The 18,111-nt window shown below is 41.7% G+C and overlaps 1 protein-coding gene across 1 annotated transcript in view; it reads left to right on the forward strand.

Annotated features, from left to right (window-relative positions):
- The first annotated feature begins 5,666 nt into the window (after positions 1-5,666).
- LOC125764943 (zinc finger protein rotund-like) overlaps positions 5,667-18,111 on the forward strand; it is a 51,117-nt gene continuing 38,672 nt past the window's right edge. The window contains exon 1 of the mRNA XM_049429696.1: positions 5,667-7,293. Within this exon, the coding sequence (XP_049285653.1) occupies positions 7,165-7,293 (129 nt within the window). The 5' untranslated portion in view covers positions 5,667-7,164. The remainder of the gene's footprint in view (positions 7,294-18,111) is intronic.

Below are 18,111 nucleotides of genomic sequence, written 5' to 3' on the forward strand. Positions count from 1 at the left end.
TTCATGTTTAATTTCCTTATAATGGAACCGTCGCGCGCGTGTACATACACACACCGAGCCATACATAAACCCCACCGGCAAAGCCCTTTTCGATGGGCCGGCAACACATCAGAGAGGATCGATCCGGATTGATCACTTTAGTGCCGGCACACACATCCGCTCCACTTTGTCGGTACACTGGCCACACTGCCGCCTTGTTGCAAAACGTATTAACACCGTTAACTGTGCAATTCATTCAATCTGCCCACCGACCTCTCATCGTCATTCATTCATGCTACGGTGCTAGGCGACGATGATGATCATGATGATGAAGATCGTGTCTGTATTTTTATGGTTTTTTTTTGTTTCCCCCCCCGCGTGTGTGTGTGTGTGAGCTCATCCCGATCGATTCCAAAACCGTTCGATCATAGGGGATCGGGTTCGAAAAATGATAGGCTCTTTAATGTTGCTGGTTGGCTTGAGTTTGGACTTTTTTTCTTCTTTGGTTCACTGTGCGTACTCTGTGCGCCAGACTGTTGTGTTTTTTATTTTGGTTTTGCAACCTTCATAAAACGGAATATCATGCACTTCATGATTCGGCTCGACACGTATCCTTTCCTGGGTGGTAGTTGTAGTACGCCGGTTTCGAGTCATCCCATCATTAACAGGCGTGTTGTGTAGGGAAGACGCAATACGAAAACAAAGCCGCTAATGTGCCTAATGAAAGGAGGGTTTATCCTCCCTGGAGAACACAACAGCAGCAGCCGATGAACATGTCGCCCTAATAACCTTTTGCTAGGGAATTCTGTAGATTGGTGCAGGCTGCTGAGACAATCATACGTGACAGGATACGGTGGTTTGATAGTTTTGGGGGTTTTGCGTTCCTATCGCACACGCACACGCTCATTTGTCTTTCGGTTAAATTTGTTGGGGGTTGGTTCATGGCGATGACTCGCTGAAAAAGACCCCAAATGCATTTCAGTCCTTATCAGTACAATAGAATCACGTGTCCGATAAGCACTTACTGTTGGTGTAAGTACAAGCAAGTTGTTTTCCAAGGATTGCAAAGAGTTGCTTTAGGTTTTTAGACAAATTAAACTCTAATTAACTTTTATTTTATAACACTTCCTATAGGATCGGTTTAAAGAATATGTTCCCTGTTTATGAATTTCATCTTCCTCAGTAACCTTGGCATTGCCTGGCTATTCTCTCCATTACTCGCAACTTGACAAAGAGTAAAACAGTGATGTGATTCATGTGTATGTTTCGCTCAGGTTGCATGTTTCGTGACCCCAAATCACCCAAAACAGGCTGACTCACGCTCGATTCATTCATTTCCACTATCCACACACAGAGAAGTCTTTGAACTTTGCGCTAAACGTGTTTGGTGCATTTTTGGTTTGGTTTTCCGACAAGGATTCTCTTGCCAGATGGATTTGAGAGCTATATTATTAAAACGTTTATATCATAAAAATAAATAATTTGATCCATTTTGATTATTTGGCACCACAAAATTAGTAAATTGTACATTTTTATATATTTTAATTAGACACCATTCAGTCGAACGGTTGTTTCTCCTGTTGCGATATGTTCTTCTATAAATATACAGGTTAACATCCCTTCTTCACTCTCACTACGATCGATAAATTCTCTCCATGCCGCAAACACGCCACTCCATTTTGTTCCGGCTAATGAATGATGTATAACATCAATTTCATTTTTATTTAGAGATCCTACTCGGGCGATAGCGTTTAATAAAATTATGCAACGATGCCCTGTCGAGTCCGATCGTTTTCCTAAGCCGGTTCACCCATGCCGTGTGCGAATGAGTCCCGAGCCAAACGATATACCATTTATGTCCCCATGAATGTACGGGGAGCGTTGTGTGTATCGGTGTGTTTTTATGTTTAATTAAATAATTGCTTTAATTGCACGCCCGATGCGATTCTTTTCTACTCATTATGATAGTGTTGCTTGTTTTGTTCTCCGATGTTTTGTCTGCTTCGGTTTTTTTTGTTGCTGTTGCACCGATCATTGCTTCTATGTCTTGTTTTTTTTGTTTGGCCGTTTTTTTTGTGTGGTTCTACTTGGCTGTATCTTCCGTCTTTACTGATGAGTTGATGAGCGGACATTTTTTGTTTTTTTTTTTTTTTTTGCAGTCAGCAACCAGCGATCAGGACCAAAGAGTGAGTGTACAGTTTTCGCATGTATAAGGCGCCTCCTCGTCAGGCCAATGGTCTTTGTGTTTGCAATTTTATGCGACAGGTGAGTGGCTGGGTGTGAACCGTATCGTGAGTTGTTCAAGTGCATTTCGTGACAGACGCTGCAGGGTTTTCCAAGAAATTATTATTATAATATTTAGCACTTTGCTAATAATAAAATAATTTTATTACAAAAATTTTATTCCTTTCAAACAACTTAGTAATCGTTTTACCATCAATCAAAAATCGATCTTTGGCAATAAACGACGAACCCTGTACAAATCGTGAATGTATCAGCAAGAGCGACTCCGACTGTCGCGAGAGACTAGATCTCACCCAGTCACTCATCTAAGCTGACCGGAGAGGTAAAACACACAAACGAACCTCATCCACATCATCCCCTAGACACGGAGCCATCCTCCACCCTCTCCAAGCAAAAAAAAGCTCCCCTTTTTTCGTATTCTAAGCTTCGGTGCTCTTGCCATCCCGCTTCTTCCTAGAAACAGGTTTCCCAGCATACCATTGTTTGTAGGGGTTTTTTTCTGCTTCTACCACCCCACGTGCTTTTCCACCCCACGCACTCCACACGCGTGGCATGTGCGTAAAAAAGCGACCAATCGCAACTGTCCAGCATATCGCGGAGCACTGTTTCGGAGGCGGAGTGACGTAACTCATGCGACTGCGCCGTATCGAATTGCCGTCGGAAAATATCCGCCGGTTTTTGGGAAAATGTACACAAGAACACGGAAAAGCTGTGTAGAGCAAATGAAAAATGTTTTAAAAAATATTAAAACCAGGTATAATAAATATAATTAAAAGTTAATATTACTTATTACAATATTTTGCTGCCACGGTAGACAATTTTCTAAAACAAATCTCAAGTCAAACATAAATCATGTTTTTTTTGTTTTTCAAGAAGGACGTTTGTTGACAGGTGGAAATAGTCTTAAAAAACATCATCGAGAGCTGCAAATGGAACATTTTAATTGCAATTATGACATTAATTCGCTACAGTTTATTCATCTGAAATGTTTCCCATGTTTTGTAGCCAATGTTTTTAACTTCACTTTGATGTATATCAGATGCATCAACATGCAACAGAAAGTGTTTTGTGCTGTTTTATATGTACCAACAAAAAAAGAGAAAAACTCTTCCCAACAGTATGTAACTGCTAGACAGCTTTAATAGTGTCAGTGGCACCCGTGGCAAAACACAGGACAAAAAGCGCAACATTTAAGAAGCATAAAAAATCGATGATGACTGCTGTATGACTGATGGGGAGCCGGTTGTGGTCTCATGCCATTTTGTTTTTTTTGTTTGCTTAACAGTTTACTACCGGATTTTTTGTTTCCTCTTGGGATTCTTTTCTTTGATATGTATTTTTTTTTGTTTCCACATCAAAACGCGACGCGTTTGTTTGTTTTTATGTTTTTTTTGTGCATCAATGAATGAGACACTATGAAAAGCAAAATCGGATTAAACTATCGCATGCATTAGTCGCTTGAAATGTGATCCTGAAAGTGATGCTGAAAAAGGGGTCCCTCCGTAAAGTAATTACAGCGTTTACAATAATCGCTAAATAGTTCCTTTTATTATTGCAATTTGCGTACTTTACGTGCTTTCTAGACTGAATATTGAATGAGTTACTGTTGCGACTTTCGATACGCCTTTCCTTGTAGCATTGATCGCCATTTGCTTCATGTGACAGTTAACATGCATCATTTTCCCGCTCCTTATTTGACTTTATCTTGCTATCAAGATCTTGTACATTAATTAATAGTGATATTAAATTTCATTTTACATTTGAATTATTCCAAAAAACATTTCTCTTGCTCGCGATACAACCTTTAATGACCCAATTAAACCAGTCGGAACACACCTGACTGGAACAAACTGTAGTAACAAAAAGAAAATTCCTAATTTGTCGATCGATGTAATGCACCACTTACATGTGTGTGTGTAAACGTTAGATGGCAGATAAACCTTCTTGAAAAAAAATCATTCAAGCAACACTTGTACAAGACACAGGGCAAAAGAAAATATTCCACCAAAAACAAAACCCCCCCAAAAAAACCAAAACAAGTACACACACACAGACAGTATTTTTCGCATTCGCCTCAACATTGCAATGAATTCAAAGCGATCGAAAACGCCAGACATGACCCGGCCTGGGAAGCAAGAATTCCTCTCGAGGAGGAATCAGAGGAAAAAAAAAGCCAGAACCATCCCAATGGAAACAAAAAATAAAGACGGCCCTCACCGCTCGTCATTTCCTGGGGCACACATATATGAGGGGTAGGTCATGACCACCATCGGGTCGAGGTCTGTCGGGATTTGACGATCGGTGGAATGGAAATTGGACAGCGTTTTGTAAGCCGAATTTTTGATTCACCAACCGAAAGATGCAGCAAGAAACGGGCATTGTCGACTTTATCGAATTTGCATAGAATGATGTGTTCTTGCGTTACACAAAAATTTGCCACAAATAAACATACAATCGTGCTTCTTCTTGCTGTCTCACTAAACGTCCAAACGATGAAGCTGTTGCTTCGCGTGTATTTTCGTTAATGATTTAGCTCGTCTTCGTATCATCTAACAATGTCGCAGACAGAAAGTCTGCAAGTTTTGACATTTTGCAGGTTTCCCGCCTCTTCTCACCCGAAACAACAAAAATTTATTGCAACACATTTTAACATTCGGTTGGCAAATTATGCGTCACTTTGAAAAGCATCTGACAGTTAGTGTGCAATATCTGACGGACGATGAACCGCGTCACATCTGGCCATCGGTTCACATTCTCCTCACCGAAAAGTGCAAGTGTCGAACTCGCTTCTTTGCCCGACAGCAAAACGGCTCATTAGCAGCGGAGTAGCGTAACGTTCTCCAGATGATATTTTGATAATGCATTTGAGACGAGATGCCACAACGCCCGAACATTCGCATCACAGCATCCGGAAGCGTTTTCGTCTGGGAAATTGCAACACAAGCGCAGAAAGATGAAATATGCCGTGAGAACGCTCAACGCATGGAACATACGTCACATATGTAAATGGTGGGAATGTTTTATTCGTGAAGTATCCCGTCAACGTGTAAGGGAAATAACTTCATATGCGTTGAAATTCCAATCTTAAAAAGCCTATTAAATCGAATCACCTTACTGTATTATTTGCAAGTTTTTTAAACAATCATAATGAACACACTTAAAGTGTGTAAAATATTCAATAATAAGTGGCAAACACTTCACACCACCCGCGCTGTGTGGAGATAAATTCGCTCCGTATAATTTCAATCACAATCAACAAACGAACGATGTTATGATTTTTTCTCTCGTGATTTGTGTGATAGCACATTTGCAAAACACAATACACACACATTAAACATTTTTAAAGTATGTGGTGTAGCAACCGTGAACAAACCGTGCTCAAAATCAATCTGCAAATGCATTTAAAAAATCCATCCACCATCAAACCACCGTGGTTGATTTGTTTGCACGAGAAATATGCAATAAATAATAGTGCCTCCTGCCCTTATTGCCGACCAGCGCACTGATCCAGCATTAAACCTCTGAGTTTGAAAAATTTGCTTGAGAGAGCACGAAGACCCACTCATATGAGTGTCGCAGTGGAGCAGAACCTTACAACGGCAATCGGTTCGCGAGTGAGTGACTTTCCCGCCCCGGGGGGAGACTTCATCGCATCGCAAGCGAGAGCGCGCACTACGACCAGCAAAAATGCACACGAACGAAAGAGTACGCTCTGGTACGCGTGCTACGGAGCCTGCGCCCCACCAGTAGGAGTGCTGGCACGCTGAAACGTCGGGAAGAGTCGTTGTCAAGCATCCGAAACAGCCTTGGCAGTCACATTGGGGAGCGCGTGGTAAAAAAACGCTTTTTTCCCGGGACCGTCCGTAGTCCGTTTGAGGTTGGCGCGTTTTGCAGGTGCTATCTATCGGTGTACCGGGGGTTTTACGCTGGTCGTTACCGGGCCACAGCAAGTAACCGAACGGCGTGACACGGGAGAAAACCTTTGATTGCTGTAAACGAAACGTTACCGTGTGCACGTGTGATTCCAGTGTGAATCCTTAAAAGGATTTTGTGCCGGTGATTAAGTGAGGGAGAAAAGTTAAAGGCAGAAAATAGCAGTGTCCGGGAATTTGATAAACAACGCATTCAAGAGATAACTGAAGATACATGTGTTAATTAAGATCGCATCCATAAATAGTGGCAGAGTGAGCATCTCGGCAAATTAATAAGTTTCTTACCACACCCTGGTTCGCTATTGTTCTGACCGGGGAGCTAACAGTCAGTTGTTCCTTTTTTGGTTTCGGTGTTTGTGCGTACAGCCAAAACAGGTTAGCAGGGTGTGTGCCACAGCAAGCAAACGTGATCTAATGTCAACGCAGCACGCATAAAACAATTTCCACAATTTTCCCCCCCGCGGGAAATCCCTCACGCGGGCATTGTTGCGGTTGTGTACGCGGTTTGTTTACACGTTTCGATTGTTACCGATATATGTTTTGTTTAATAGTGCTCATGGAGGGTTAATTTGTTCAACGCATGCCGCCACAAAATTACCTTTAATTACCGAATTGCATGTGACCGGAACCTGTTTGTTCGATGCGCTTGGTGCAGTATGCAACAGGAAGTGATTATGGTGCAAGTGTTATGATTTGCTTTTTTTAAATACTAGTGAAAAACTTGTTTCGAGAAAATATAATTCTTAAATGTTGTACTGAAGCGTTTACGTGAGTTTGAAATCGATCTACACGAAAGCTGTAGTGTGGTGCTGTTTATTAACAAGTTCATTTCACTGAAGTTTCGTATTAAATTCTGACAGATATTTGGTTGAAATTGTTATCACAAAACCCCCGGCAAAAAGATTATACACAAGTGCTTCATCCGGAAGGGTGTTTGAGAAAAGGCAGTGCAGCAGGTGGAAAATGTTCTTGTACGATCGTTATCGCCAAGTGCCAGCGTACGTGAGCTATGTATCCGTGGTATAGAGAAGCCCAGCTCAGCGTAGGACAACTCTGCAGTCCCCTGGCCGGACCGACACCTATTAAGACCGAGAACAACTACAGCGATTGTATGCTGGCTGTGGATTTTCCCAACAAGGTAGGATGGAAAAACTATAACAAAAATTTCAATTAGAATGCTGTCAAGATCACTAAATAAAACGCGATCGCGATGGAAACGAAATCTCGCATTTAATATTTTTTCTAATGTGGAAATAATTATACATCTAAGCGTTTGATGAAATAACACCCACATGATGAAGTTTTTTTTTCTTTTCACTGAGTGTTTCAGCTGTCTTTGTATTTATACATATATATTTTCACTCCTCACATTAGCTTACTAAGTCTGGGCTTAATCCAAAACGATTCGTCACAAATTGCACCAACACTTTGTGCCGTGTTTCACCTGTCCGAGCCGTGTTTTGTGCACTGGTCCAGATCAGCGATGTATTAATGGGCATTTCCTTTCGTTGTGCGGTGAGCTATTCATTAGCGAAAGGATCGACATCCGTTTGTGCACCTACGTGTGTGCACGCTACACGCGTTCGTCTTCATCGGCTCATCAAAAACAGCGCTGCACAAGGGGATGATCTGACCAAGGGCCCGTGCATGCCCTATTAAGCCAGCAAAACCTAAAGTGCACGTTGCACAGTGCCAAAGGATTAATAAAAACCCCCCCTCTATAATTGTGGAGAATTAAAAGTGACCGTGCGTGCCGCAGTGTGGAAAATTCGCGTAACGCAGCAAACACCAATGTTCGGTGTGGCCGCCCGATTCGATTCCAATACAGCGAATGTTAAACTGCATCGCCACGGCCACAAGGGAGGAGACACGCTTAAGGTTACGGCAAATTATTACCTTTACCGATACGAGTCGGCGACCCTCGGTGTGCCCTTTCCGATGCTCGGATTGGATAATAAAACGTAAGGCAATCCGGCGGGAAGCAAATCCGCGTGTCCGCGGACCGACAAAGGTGCACGGGATTTTTGTGTGTTTGGAAATCGTGCAACCGGTGAAAGAATCCCGCAAAACCGGCGGGAAGGTAAATAATAACGAAAGCGCCACATTGCGCTCAAGCCCGATACCTAATTAAAGAGTTTTAAGTATATGGGGCGATTAAGCGATGGTAGGCTCGTTTTACATGCAACGGATAACTAATTTCTAAAGTGTACCTACCCTTTTAATGCTTCTAGCCAATTATGATAGCCAAACGCAATCCTAAAGATTCGTTTGTGCTTATCGCAATATGAGTCAAACATAGTTAAAGTCTCAAATATTGAAGCTTTCAGTTCAAATTTATTTCTCATTCATGGGATTTTTATTTTGTAAAAAATATATCATTTTTCTGAAATAAGTGACACATTTTATCTGTTACACAATGTCATCGGTAATTGCTGGTCACGCTTTTCACACTCATCTAGAGCAATGTGCATTTCCGGTCATTGGCACAAACAGGGCCACATTGCTTAATGAGCTGGATGAGTATATGGACACAATACGATGCCGGAAAGGTCTAACCGAACCGAACCTTTTATTCTCCAGTGTCATCAGCGAATCACACACCTAATGGATGTTTGAGCAAAGAATTGCTCAAATCCGTACATTGTGTGCAGTTGATTTCACTGATAAAAAAAGTGCTCGATTATGTTATTCAAATAAATTTCACCTCAACAACGTGTGTGGAAAACGTAAGTGACGCTTTTCAATGTTTGTTCCATTTTTCCATCCCGTGGTAAGGCCAGGGACGGGACACAAAATCAAGCTGATGATTTATGTTAATTGAATGATGGAAAATAAGCGATGAAATAGCGCACATTCGTATATGGCATCCGAATGACACAAAAAAAACGCTTTGACGCGTGTAAATGGGTTGGGCCATTTGGGGCTGCCCCCATTAACAGATTCAGTCAGAGCATCAAAACACCAACATTCACCTTCGCGAGGTGGTAGCGAGTCCGGTACGATTCAATCGAGTCAATTATTTCCATCACACCTTCATCGTTTTAACTCGGAGTTGCGTAATCGTGCGCCACTGGAACACACCTTCGGTGTAAGCATCTGGGGTGATGGGGGTTTTTCTGTCTTTGATCTGATGTGGTGCGTCTGTGGACACAATCCACTGGCAATGTTTAGTCGTACGATCGATAGATCACCGACTGGATGACTTTATATGCAACGAAAGGTTATTCTTGGTGTCTTTGCTATACGAGACACACCTCGGAGTTTAATGCAAGTAGTCGAGTTCTAGACAAGTAGAGTATCATTCCTCTTTAGACGAGTTCATGTACTATGTAAATAGAAAAAATATATATACATTATTAATCTCAAATATTCTCGTGCCTTGAACATAACCTATTTCTTAGTGATATCATACATTGAGTACTGTTTTTATTGGTTAATTTCTTCATTACACTAGGGAGATCTCGATGGTGTTGTAGTAGTGACGTCGATCTTCACACGAAAGATCTGATCTCAAATCCCACCCGTATCTTCCTCCTGAACGCAAGAAATGACTTCTAGTTACCAGCAAAGAATGTCTAGAAGAAGACTCTAATCTTAGTTATGTCGAGTTTCATAAAAGTTCTCCTAAAATTACATCCAATTCCATACGAATTCGTTCATTTCGTGATTCTTGCAATTAAAATGTCTACATGTAACGTTTATAAACTAATCACATGCAATTACCCAACATTCCATGCATGTATTCAATTTTAAAACATGTACTCTATTAGAGCCAATGGTTGTCATTAAACCTTGATGGTGACCGTACTGGCGCTTGGACTGGTCCTGTCCTCATGTCCCTCAGTGACCACAATTCCCCAAAGGAATTCCCCGTGCGCTCGGTTCCACTAGTTCTTATCAGCACAACTTATGTCGGAGCGGCACAAACACAAAACAAAGCAGGACATTACCGAGGGGAAAAGGGTTCGCGTATTGATACAAAACTCCTTCGCTCCGGTAAGTCCACGCCACATTACAACCTCCAGTTCCAGCAAAGAACAAACGAAGCGCTAACGAGGATTCGACCAATCGACAGATAAGATCTACATCGCTTCCATCGGTGTACATGACCAGCCGTCGACCTTCTCCGATTACGCCAGCGTGTCCGTACGTGGCACTACGTCACCATAACCACCCCATGGTCGTAAGCCCCAAAGGATCTCTTGAACCGGCAGCTCCCCAGACCGGCAATGAATTCTGGGCCGTGCTTTCTAAAACTCCCTATTCCAACCGATGCGCGTTTCAAACATACCTTGCGAATGACAAACCTCGGTCGAGAACACAAATAAGAAATGGAGAAACAAAAACGGGGAGCAAAAAAGGGCGAATTGAACCATAAAACCAAAAACCGGACCACACATCGCGTACCGGAGGGTGGTTGGCGGACGGCCAAATGGATATGTTAATTGTGTACCAGGGGGCGGTGAGTCCCCAAAACTAAATAGTAACAACTTGCGAACCTGCAAAATATACACACGACACTCTACCCCGGCCGGTGCGAACCGTCATGGTACTGTTGGTTTCTTCGCTTCGCTTTGGGGTTTTGTTTATGCATTCATGAGCTGCAGCATTAAAAATTTTGCAAAACCCTTTGCCTGCTGCAAGCTTCCGTAAGGGAAACTCCGGAATTGGGGAGGGGGTTTGTGAAAGCTGTCCAACTGGCGTTGTTTTTCGGGATATGTTTGCCACTCTCACTAGCGTTGCATTCGTATTTCCGTGGACTAAACATGTCGACGGTTGGGCGTCCACATTCGTTCCTGGTGTTTAACTGGGTAACAATATACTTCAAACGCAACTATTCTCCAACAATTGTTCTTTGCGTGAAAGTAATGGTCTGGAGCAGAGTTGTACATCAATAATGCTTGAAGATGTGTAGAGACGGTTACCAACATTTACTATTTAATCTGACTGTTATTATCAAACTAAATGGTTTTAGTTCAAATAAACAAAAATATGCAGATATGTTACTGCTCATTTAGAAATTGAGAACAATTTAATCATTTTTATCCTAGAATTTTTATATTTGGCTAGAAAGATGTATAAGTGGAGCATGTTTGAAGAAATCAAAACAATGTTTTGGTGTATTTTCTTTAAGCTCAAAGTTTCAGAGAAGAAGTTGAATATCTCTCTCTCTCTCTCTTCCTGGCTTTTAACGACCTTACACAGGTCACGCCGGCAATTTCTGGCTTACTAGACTTATTTTTACCACGTAGCCGGATAGTCAGTCCTTGCTACGGGGGGACGGTCCGGATGGGATCTTTTAGTAATTTCAAATCAATGTTCTCTCCAATAATGAATGTAAAGCTCACAAAGTATGGATATCCTCATTAGAAATCATATATGCTCAAAGTTGAAGTAAAATCAAAGATTTGTATGTCGGTACAAATCATTTCTCAAAATTCTCTCAGCTGATGAGCTTCAAATTCTCATTTATTTGTCAAACTAATGTCCAATTTCGCCTTATTTTGAACATCCACATTTTCGTAATACTTTGAAGTTTTCTAATTTCGCGTTTTCAAGTGGTAGAAGATCGAAATATCTTTGTTGATATTTAATTTACATTTTTTGTTATTTTTGTTAATGACTTTTTTCACTTACTCTTAAACTTACTTGCTCTGTTAATATGTTTCTTATCAAATATTTAAGATATTTTTTTTAATTATAAAAAATCCTCTTTTAGGTTCTTGGAGCAAGTTTTCCATTGTCTTTTAATTGTTTCTGATTTGCTAATTTAATTGATAATGTAACAAAATTGATAAGAAAGCACTACAACACCGCCAAACAAATTACTCCATTGTTGCTGTTCACAAAATTTACTTTTTCTCACCCCTTAAAACAACTTTCTGCTGCTAACAAAACCAAGCTACGAACCCGATGCAGTCACAAAACCCCAAGCGCACAAATCATAAACATTAAGCCTTGTGCACAACCTTGTCCATGGCAAAACATCACTTTCGCGTGCGAAAGTGACACCCGGCCTGGGTGCTTAGGTTGAAACCCCCGGCGATCTGCTCGCAATGTTTGCCGGCCGGCACCGCAAGGGAGAAGATACCGTCACAAATTAATCCTTCGTTCGCCGGGGTGTAATAACAGTCATTTGCCATCAATTGACCGCGCTAACATTAGCGGTAGCGACCAGGCAACAGTTCCGCTTACCACACGCTTCGGGTGAGAGAGGTGTCTAATGAGATAGTTGGTAGGTACCACAACGCTTGTAATGACAAATGTGCCTCCGGGGCAGCAGTCCGAACGGAACGGTGCCCAGCGTGTTGCGTTGCCCATCGCTTGCACACCGGATGCGCTTCGGGAGCATATTTTTGACAGCTTATCGTAAATGGGTGTTACGTTTGGTGTTTTGTGTGAATGAGCAAATTATGCTCATAAGCGTAATGAGTACAATGATTTTCAAAGAGCTTTTTTTTTGTTCGTTGTTGTTTGGAACAAAATAGTGCTCGTTAGATGTTTGTTCTGGAACGCCAGAAAGATGGTATTTACATTGTTTCATTTGCTGTTAAAATTATTGTATTATCTTGTGACCATTAACTATACTCTTTTGCTGTTTTTTGGCCTTAGAAGGAATTTCTTTACCATGGACAATTTTTTTTGTAAAATAAACTTCTCCAAAAACCTTCTCAAAATATACTCTTCCAAAGATTTATGACAAATTTGTAAGGGAATAAACATGCCAGCTTAACTTCCGTACGCCAAGTGTCATTAAAAACACTTTATGTAAATCAACCCATACACAACACAACATTTACTTGCTTTCACTCACGCATACAAATCGATTTATGATGTAGATGTCACAGCTAAACTAACGCCAGAAGTTTTGCCAGAAATGAAAATTCCATCCAGCGAATTGAGATATGAAAATTCGTTAAATCATTTGTCACTCGACAAAGACACCCGCCCCGAAAGTGGTAAATCAGCTAAGGTGTGGCATTTTCCGGAAGAAAAATTCCAACAGCAACAACAAAAAAATCCCCTGTGTGTGTGTTCATATAAAAGTGAAACTCAACGAACGTAGATTCACATACATAAACTCACATAAATCATCGTTTTAGCGTACGTTCTGTGTGTTTTTTCTTTCCTCACTTTGTTCTTTCACTCGTTTTATTTTTCTCTCGTTTTTTTGCATTTATTCTCGCTTCTGTTCTTGGGGCTTCCGTCGCTTGAGGCGGCAGTCGATTTTCAAACCGCGAGATGAGTGGAGCTGCAATAAATTTTCTCAACCATGTCCCGCCCGTAAATGTGTTGATGATATGTTAGAAATTAATGAGCACTCTTGCGACGGTGGGAAAACTGTCCCCTGGAGGAACGAAGGAACCAATCGCACACATATGCAAGCTATACATTTCGATGGCTTTTTAATGTTTGGGTTTTAAGCGTTTAACGCATTGATCATGGATGACAAGCGATTGTTTGCAGATGGTGAATGAATTGGGAAAGAAATTGTGCTAAAAGCTTTTTGTTCAACAGTAATCCGTTTGATCTTGCTTGTTGTAGGCCTTGTTAACAAAAAAATAGTGAATTAAAGTTGATATTCTCACTTTGAAGAGAATATTCTCCCATGCGGATGAACTGTCTCATAAGAAATTTTGCAAAGACCATCTGTCTGCTTCATTCAATTCTTAAAATGTAAAAAAAACTCGATCAGGTATTCGTAGTCCACCACCACGACCTAACGAAGCGGAGCATCGAATGCATCACCGGTGATGCACTCGATGCAATGCATTTTTTTTCACCGTCGGTATGCATCTTAACCGATGTTTCGTGGGTTTGATTGGTAATCGCTGGTAATGACGGTTATTGGCGGGTGCAGTAAGTTCGCACGTAAAGATGATTGGACCTCCCCGGTTAATGTTGCAGATCGTTGGCATCATCTCTCGCGGCTTGATGACATTCGTCGTTAAGCGACCGTTTAAGCGGTGACGCAACAACCACCGGTCGGCGTGAATGGTGATGATGATGAGCAGCAGCAGCAGCAGCAAACGAGTTTTGATGGCACGTTCTTAAAGACAACTCAATTCTGTGTAAGTACGCAGAAATTGATTGGGGCTGGTATATTGCGCAACTGCTCCTCAATGGGTCTATACTTGGCATGATTAAAAATGATGTAAGGATATGGCGAACGAGAGGAATCTTTTCCGCAATTCACTGACAACAACATGCAGCAAAAGGGATTAGACGTAAAACAAAATTTTCTTCAATTCTACCTTTTATCAAGTCTTCAAGAAAAAGCACCGATGTCGTCTCGGAACCTCAACAATAGTTGTAAAAAATCTATCCAGGCGGCGATGTCGCGTTTTGTCCGAATGATCGATCCTCCTCTTCTGATGGACACTTTCGCTTAACAATGTATATCTTGTCCAGATGCTTCTTTAACCTTTCGTCAAGATTTCAGGGTTGTTATCTTCAACCTTTCAGGGAAAATGATGGAGTCCCTTTAATCTTGATGTTCACCTTTAATTTTTGAACCTTTTGTAAGGACATTTTGGTATTGGAATCCCAGAATGTCTGCAGGGAATATATTCGTTGCTCCAGAAGTAAGAAAATATTATAAACGACAGATTACCTATACCCAGAGTACATGAGGACCCTTTTGAAAAATCACTAAAATAAGACCATTTTCTTTAGTTCCTACTAGTGAATCTGATTCAAATTTATGAATCTAAACGAATTTTTGAACTGAATAAATCACTCTGAATCTCAATTTTGAAGATTCAGGAATCCTTAGAGTTTCAAAACAGCTCGATGATTTATGTGGTTGCCCCTCCTCTACTCCTTGGAATAAGTCCCCCCAAGTTAATCCCTTATAATTTAAGTTTGTTGGCAGCAAATCATGAAGAATTCTGGAATGATTGAGGATTCATTTAGATTTATGAAAATTGATTAATATTTTAGGAGTCGGCTCATGACTTGAATGACTTCTCACTGAAGATTCATATGAATGACACGTTTCAAAAGATTCGATAGGCACAACACTAGTTCCTATGTTTGTTTCACATTTCTCAACAACATCTAACAATTCTGCCCTAATTTCACACTGCCAGGAATACATTATTCTTATCTAATAAATTATTATAGACTCACTGTAAACATGGTTAGTAGCATCAACATTATATTCACTCATTGCATGAAGAAAACAAACCTCAAACAGCAACAAAACACATCACAACACATCTCGAAGAAGCGACGATTGTTCGGTATGCGGTCACATTAATGAAACGACCGCTAACCGTACCGGGCAGTGCAACAGCAGATGCATGTTGCAATTATCGATTGCATTCTTGCACTAATTCCACCACCAGCAACAAAACCACCATCTCGCACTGTTGCAGCGTTGGGTTTGTTTTTTTCATTGCTCTCCCATTTCCAGCGATCGCAAGTAATTAATCAAAACTGTCTCAATCGATCCGAGCACTCCATAAACGGTTACAGCCGTACCGCGGTGGCCACTACACTGACTTCACGCACGCGTAATGAGCCGATGTGTGCATCGATTTTTGGTCAACGCGTCAACGCGCCCAACACGGTACCATCCAACACGGTGATCGGTCCGTGCCGGATTCGATGAGCCGGGAAATTCTCGGCATCAATCCGGGTGGCTTCGGTAGGGTTTCGATTTCGGTTTGATTCGATCACATTGTCGCCCCTTTGTGATACATAGATCGCCACACTGCCCGACGGATAGGTTCCATATTCGGGATGCGGACACTGACTCCAATCAACCGACAACCGAGGGTCAACTGGCGGTAATGATCGGATCGATTCGGAACGTGCTGCGGTCTGTGTGGCCAAATGCAGACATTAGCACTCTTATACATAGACACAAAACACACAACCATCATGGCGCGAAACGAGATTGTCTATCGCAGTGGAAATGCATTCACGGTCACACTGTACCGTCCGGTTCGGGGGGAAAGTCCTCCATTCGCTCGAATCAGGATATGCGATCCCACCCATCAACCCCTCCCTCAATGAGTCATGGGTGACACCCGGTTCGGAATTTTTCTTCCCATCATGGCGGCAGAGTAAAATGTTCTCCCGCTCACCCTTAAAGGGACACTGGCTCAATTAATTGACACGCACGTGTACTCCTCCTTTCTCACCAACCTTACTGGACCACACCCCAGCATTAGTGTCCCGCTCCAAGTTGTTGTGTTTTTTGTTCTCAATCTACCATCACTAAACGGTGTACGATCGATCGAGCAATTAATTAAAATCGCGAGTAGCGCCCCAAAAATGGGAATAGCATCACCAAACGAATTGCAGCTAATCATCTTCGCGGCAAAGTGCATCCCGATGCATCGAATGCATCGTTACCCGACAGGCGACTAGGGGTTTTTGGGGTGAGGGGCACTGATAGGGATGATTTGATTTTAATTACCATCGAACCGCACAAAGTGTCAATTGTACGCGTTCAATTGTACAGTAGTGAGCGATGCCGTCGTTGCGAGTAAGGGTGGAAAAAACAGCCAACACACAGCCGACGCAAAATTGCACGACTCTTTAAGGTTCGGTTCGGTTACGGAGCGGCGGGAACACACATCACCACGAAGTGAAGTAAACAAACCCCGACCGGCAAAGCGAACAAATCTCAATTATGGGAAAATAATTAGAGCACAAAAACGGGATGGAAAATGGGGTACATCGCGAGTTGGGTGGTTGGAAGCACAGGAAGTGTATCTCAAATCGTGCCCCGGCACACAAACACAATCACCGAGGCTCGTGCGCTTACTGCCCCATCCGATCGGGGTGAGTTAATTGTGTCCGATGCTTATTTGGCGTTTGCGAGTGATGTCCTTTTGCCATTATCGCAACCAGGCCCACCACCACCACCACCTCCTGGGTGGCTCGTGACCGAGTATCGCCATTTTTGGGAACACTCACAATCGAGAATTGCCGCATCCCAACAATACATTTTACAAAAAAAAACATTAAGCAAAAAAAGCAATACACCGCAAAATGGACGTTCCTGATTGTTCCGAGGTTTGCGTGTACAAAATCACGCACACGTCACGTGGGGAATTCGGTTCGTCGTTTTGTTTTATGGCGTGGATGGGCATTTTTGCACCCCTAATTAGCTCCACCATAAGGGGGGAGGTTAGCTGGCCTTTGCACACACACACACACACGCGCACAAAAGTGTAATGGCGGTTGCGCTAACGAGCTACTAACGCACAAAGGATCAGCAGCACACATTTGGTGCATGTTTTCGTGCATTCCCGGGGAATGCACATTCGCCGCCCATTTTCGGTTTGCAAAGTGTGACCGAATACTGCTCATTAGAATGTTGCTGCCGTACCGGAAAACAATTAGCAAGAGTGTGTGGCTGGAAGCTTTTTGGGTAGCCCAGAAGATCGGTTTTGATTGACCGTGTGAAGAATGCTTTAAGTCATTTGGTGTACAGCAAATGATCTAAAATAGAGCAATTAGCGGTGCATTGCTGGCGTATTCTTACCGAAAATGGTGGTAGAAGTTTTCGGTAGATACGCTAAATGGTCATCAATTAAAAGGAAACGATTGTGAAAATGTTTGAAAAGTTTTCTACTTGGAATATATTTCAAAACAGTAGAACGATTATAAGGAAAGGTATGAATATCGTTTATTTATGAATATTTGTAGTTTTCAATCACTTAAAATGTTTTGCTAACAATTGATAAATCGTTTTGTTTGAAAAATTGAATCCAAAATTTTAAATGATTACAAATTATTTTCTAATTTTTTAAATTTTCATTTCAAAATTTGTCATACTTCGATAACATTCTCCATAACTCGATAACATTCAGTATTTTTACAGATCATGCAATGAGAAGATCTGCAAATAACTCTTTGTTCTATTCATTCATTTTATCTCAAAATTCATATCATTAATCTCCAGTCATTTCCCTTCAATTTTAACACATTTTAAAAA

This window comes from Anopheles funestus, chromosome 2RL, assembly GCF_943734845.2.
Source record: "Anopheles funestus chromosome 2RL, idAnoFuneDA-416_04, whole genome shotgun sequence".
Classification (NCBI taxonomy): domain Eukaryota; kingdom Metazoa; phylum Arthropoda; class Insecta; order Diptera; family Culicidae; genus Anopheles; species Anopheles funestus.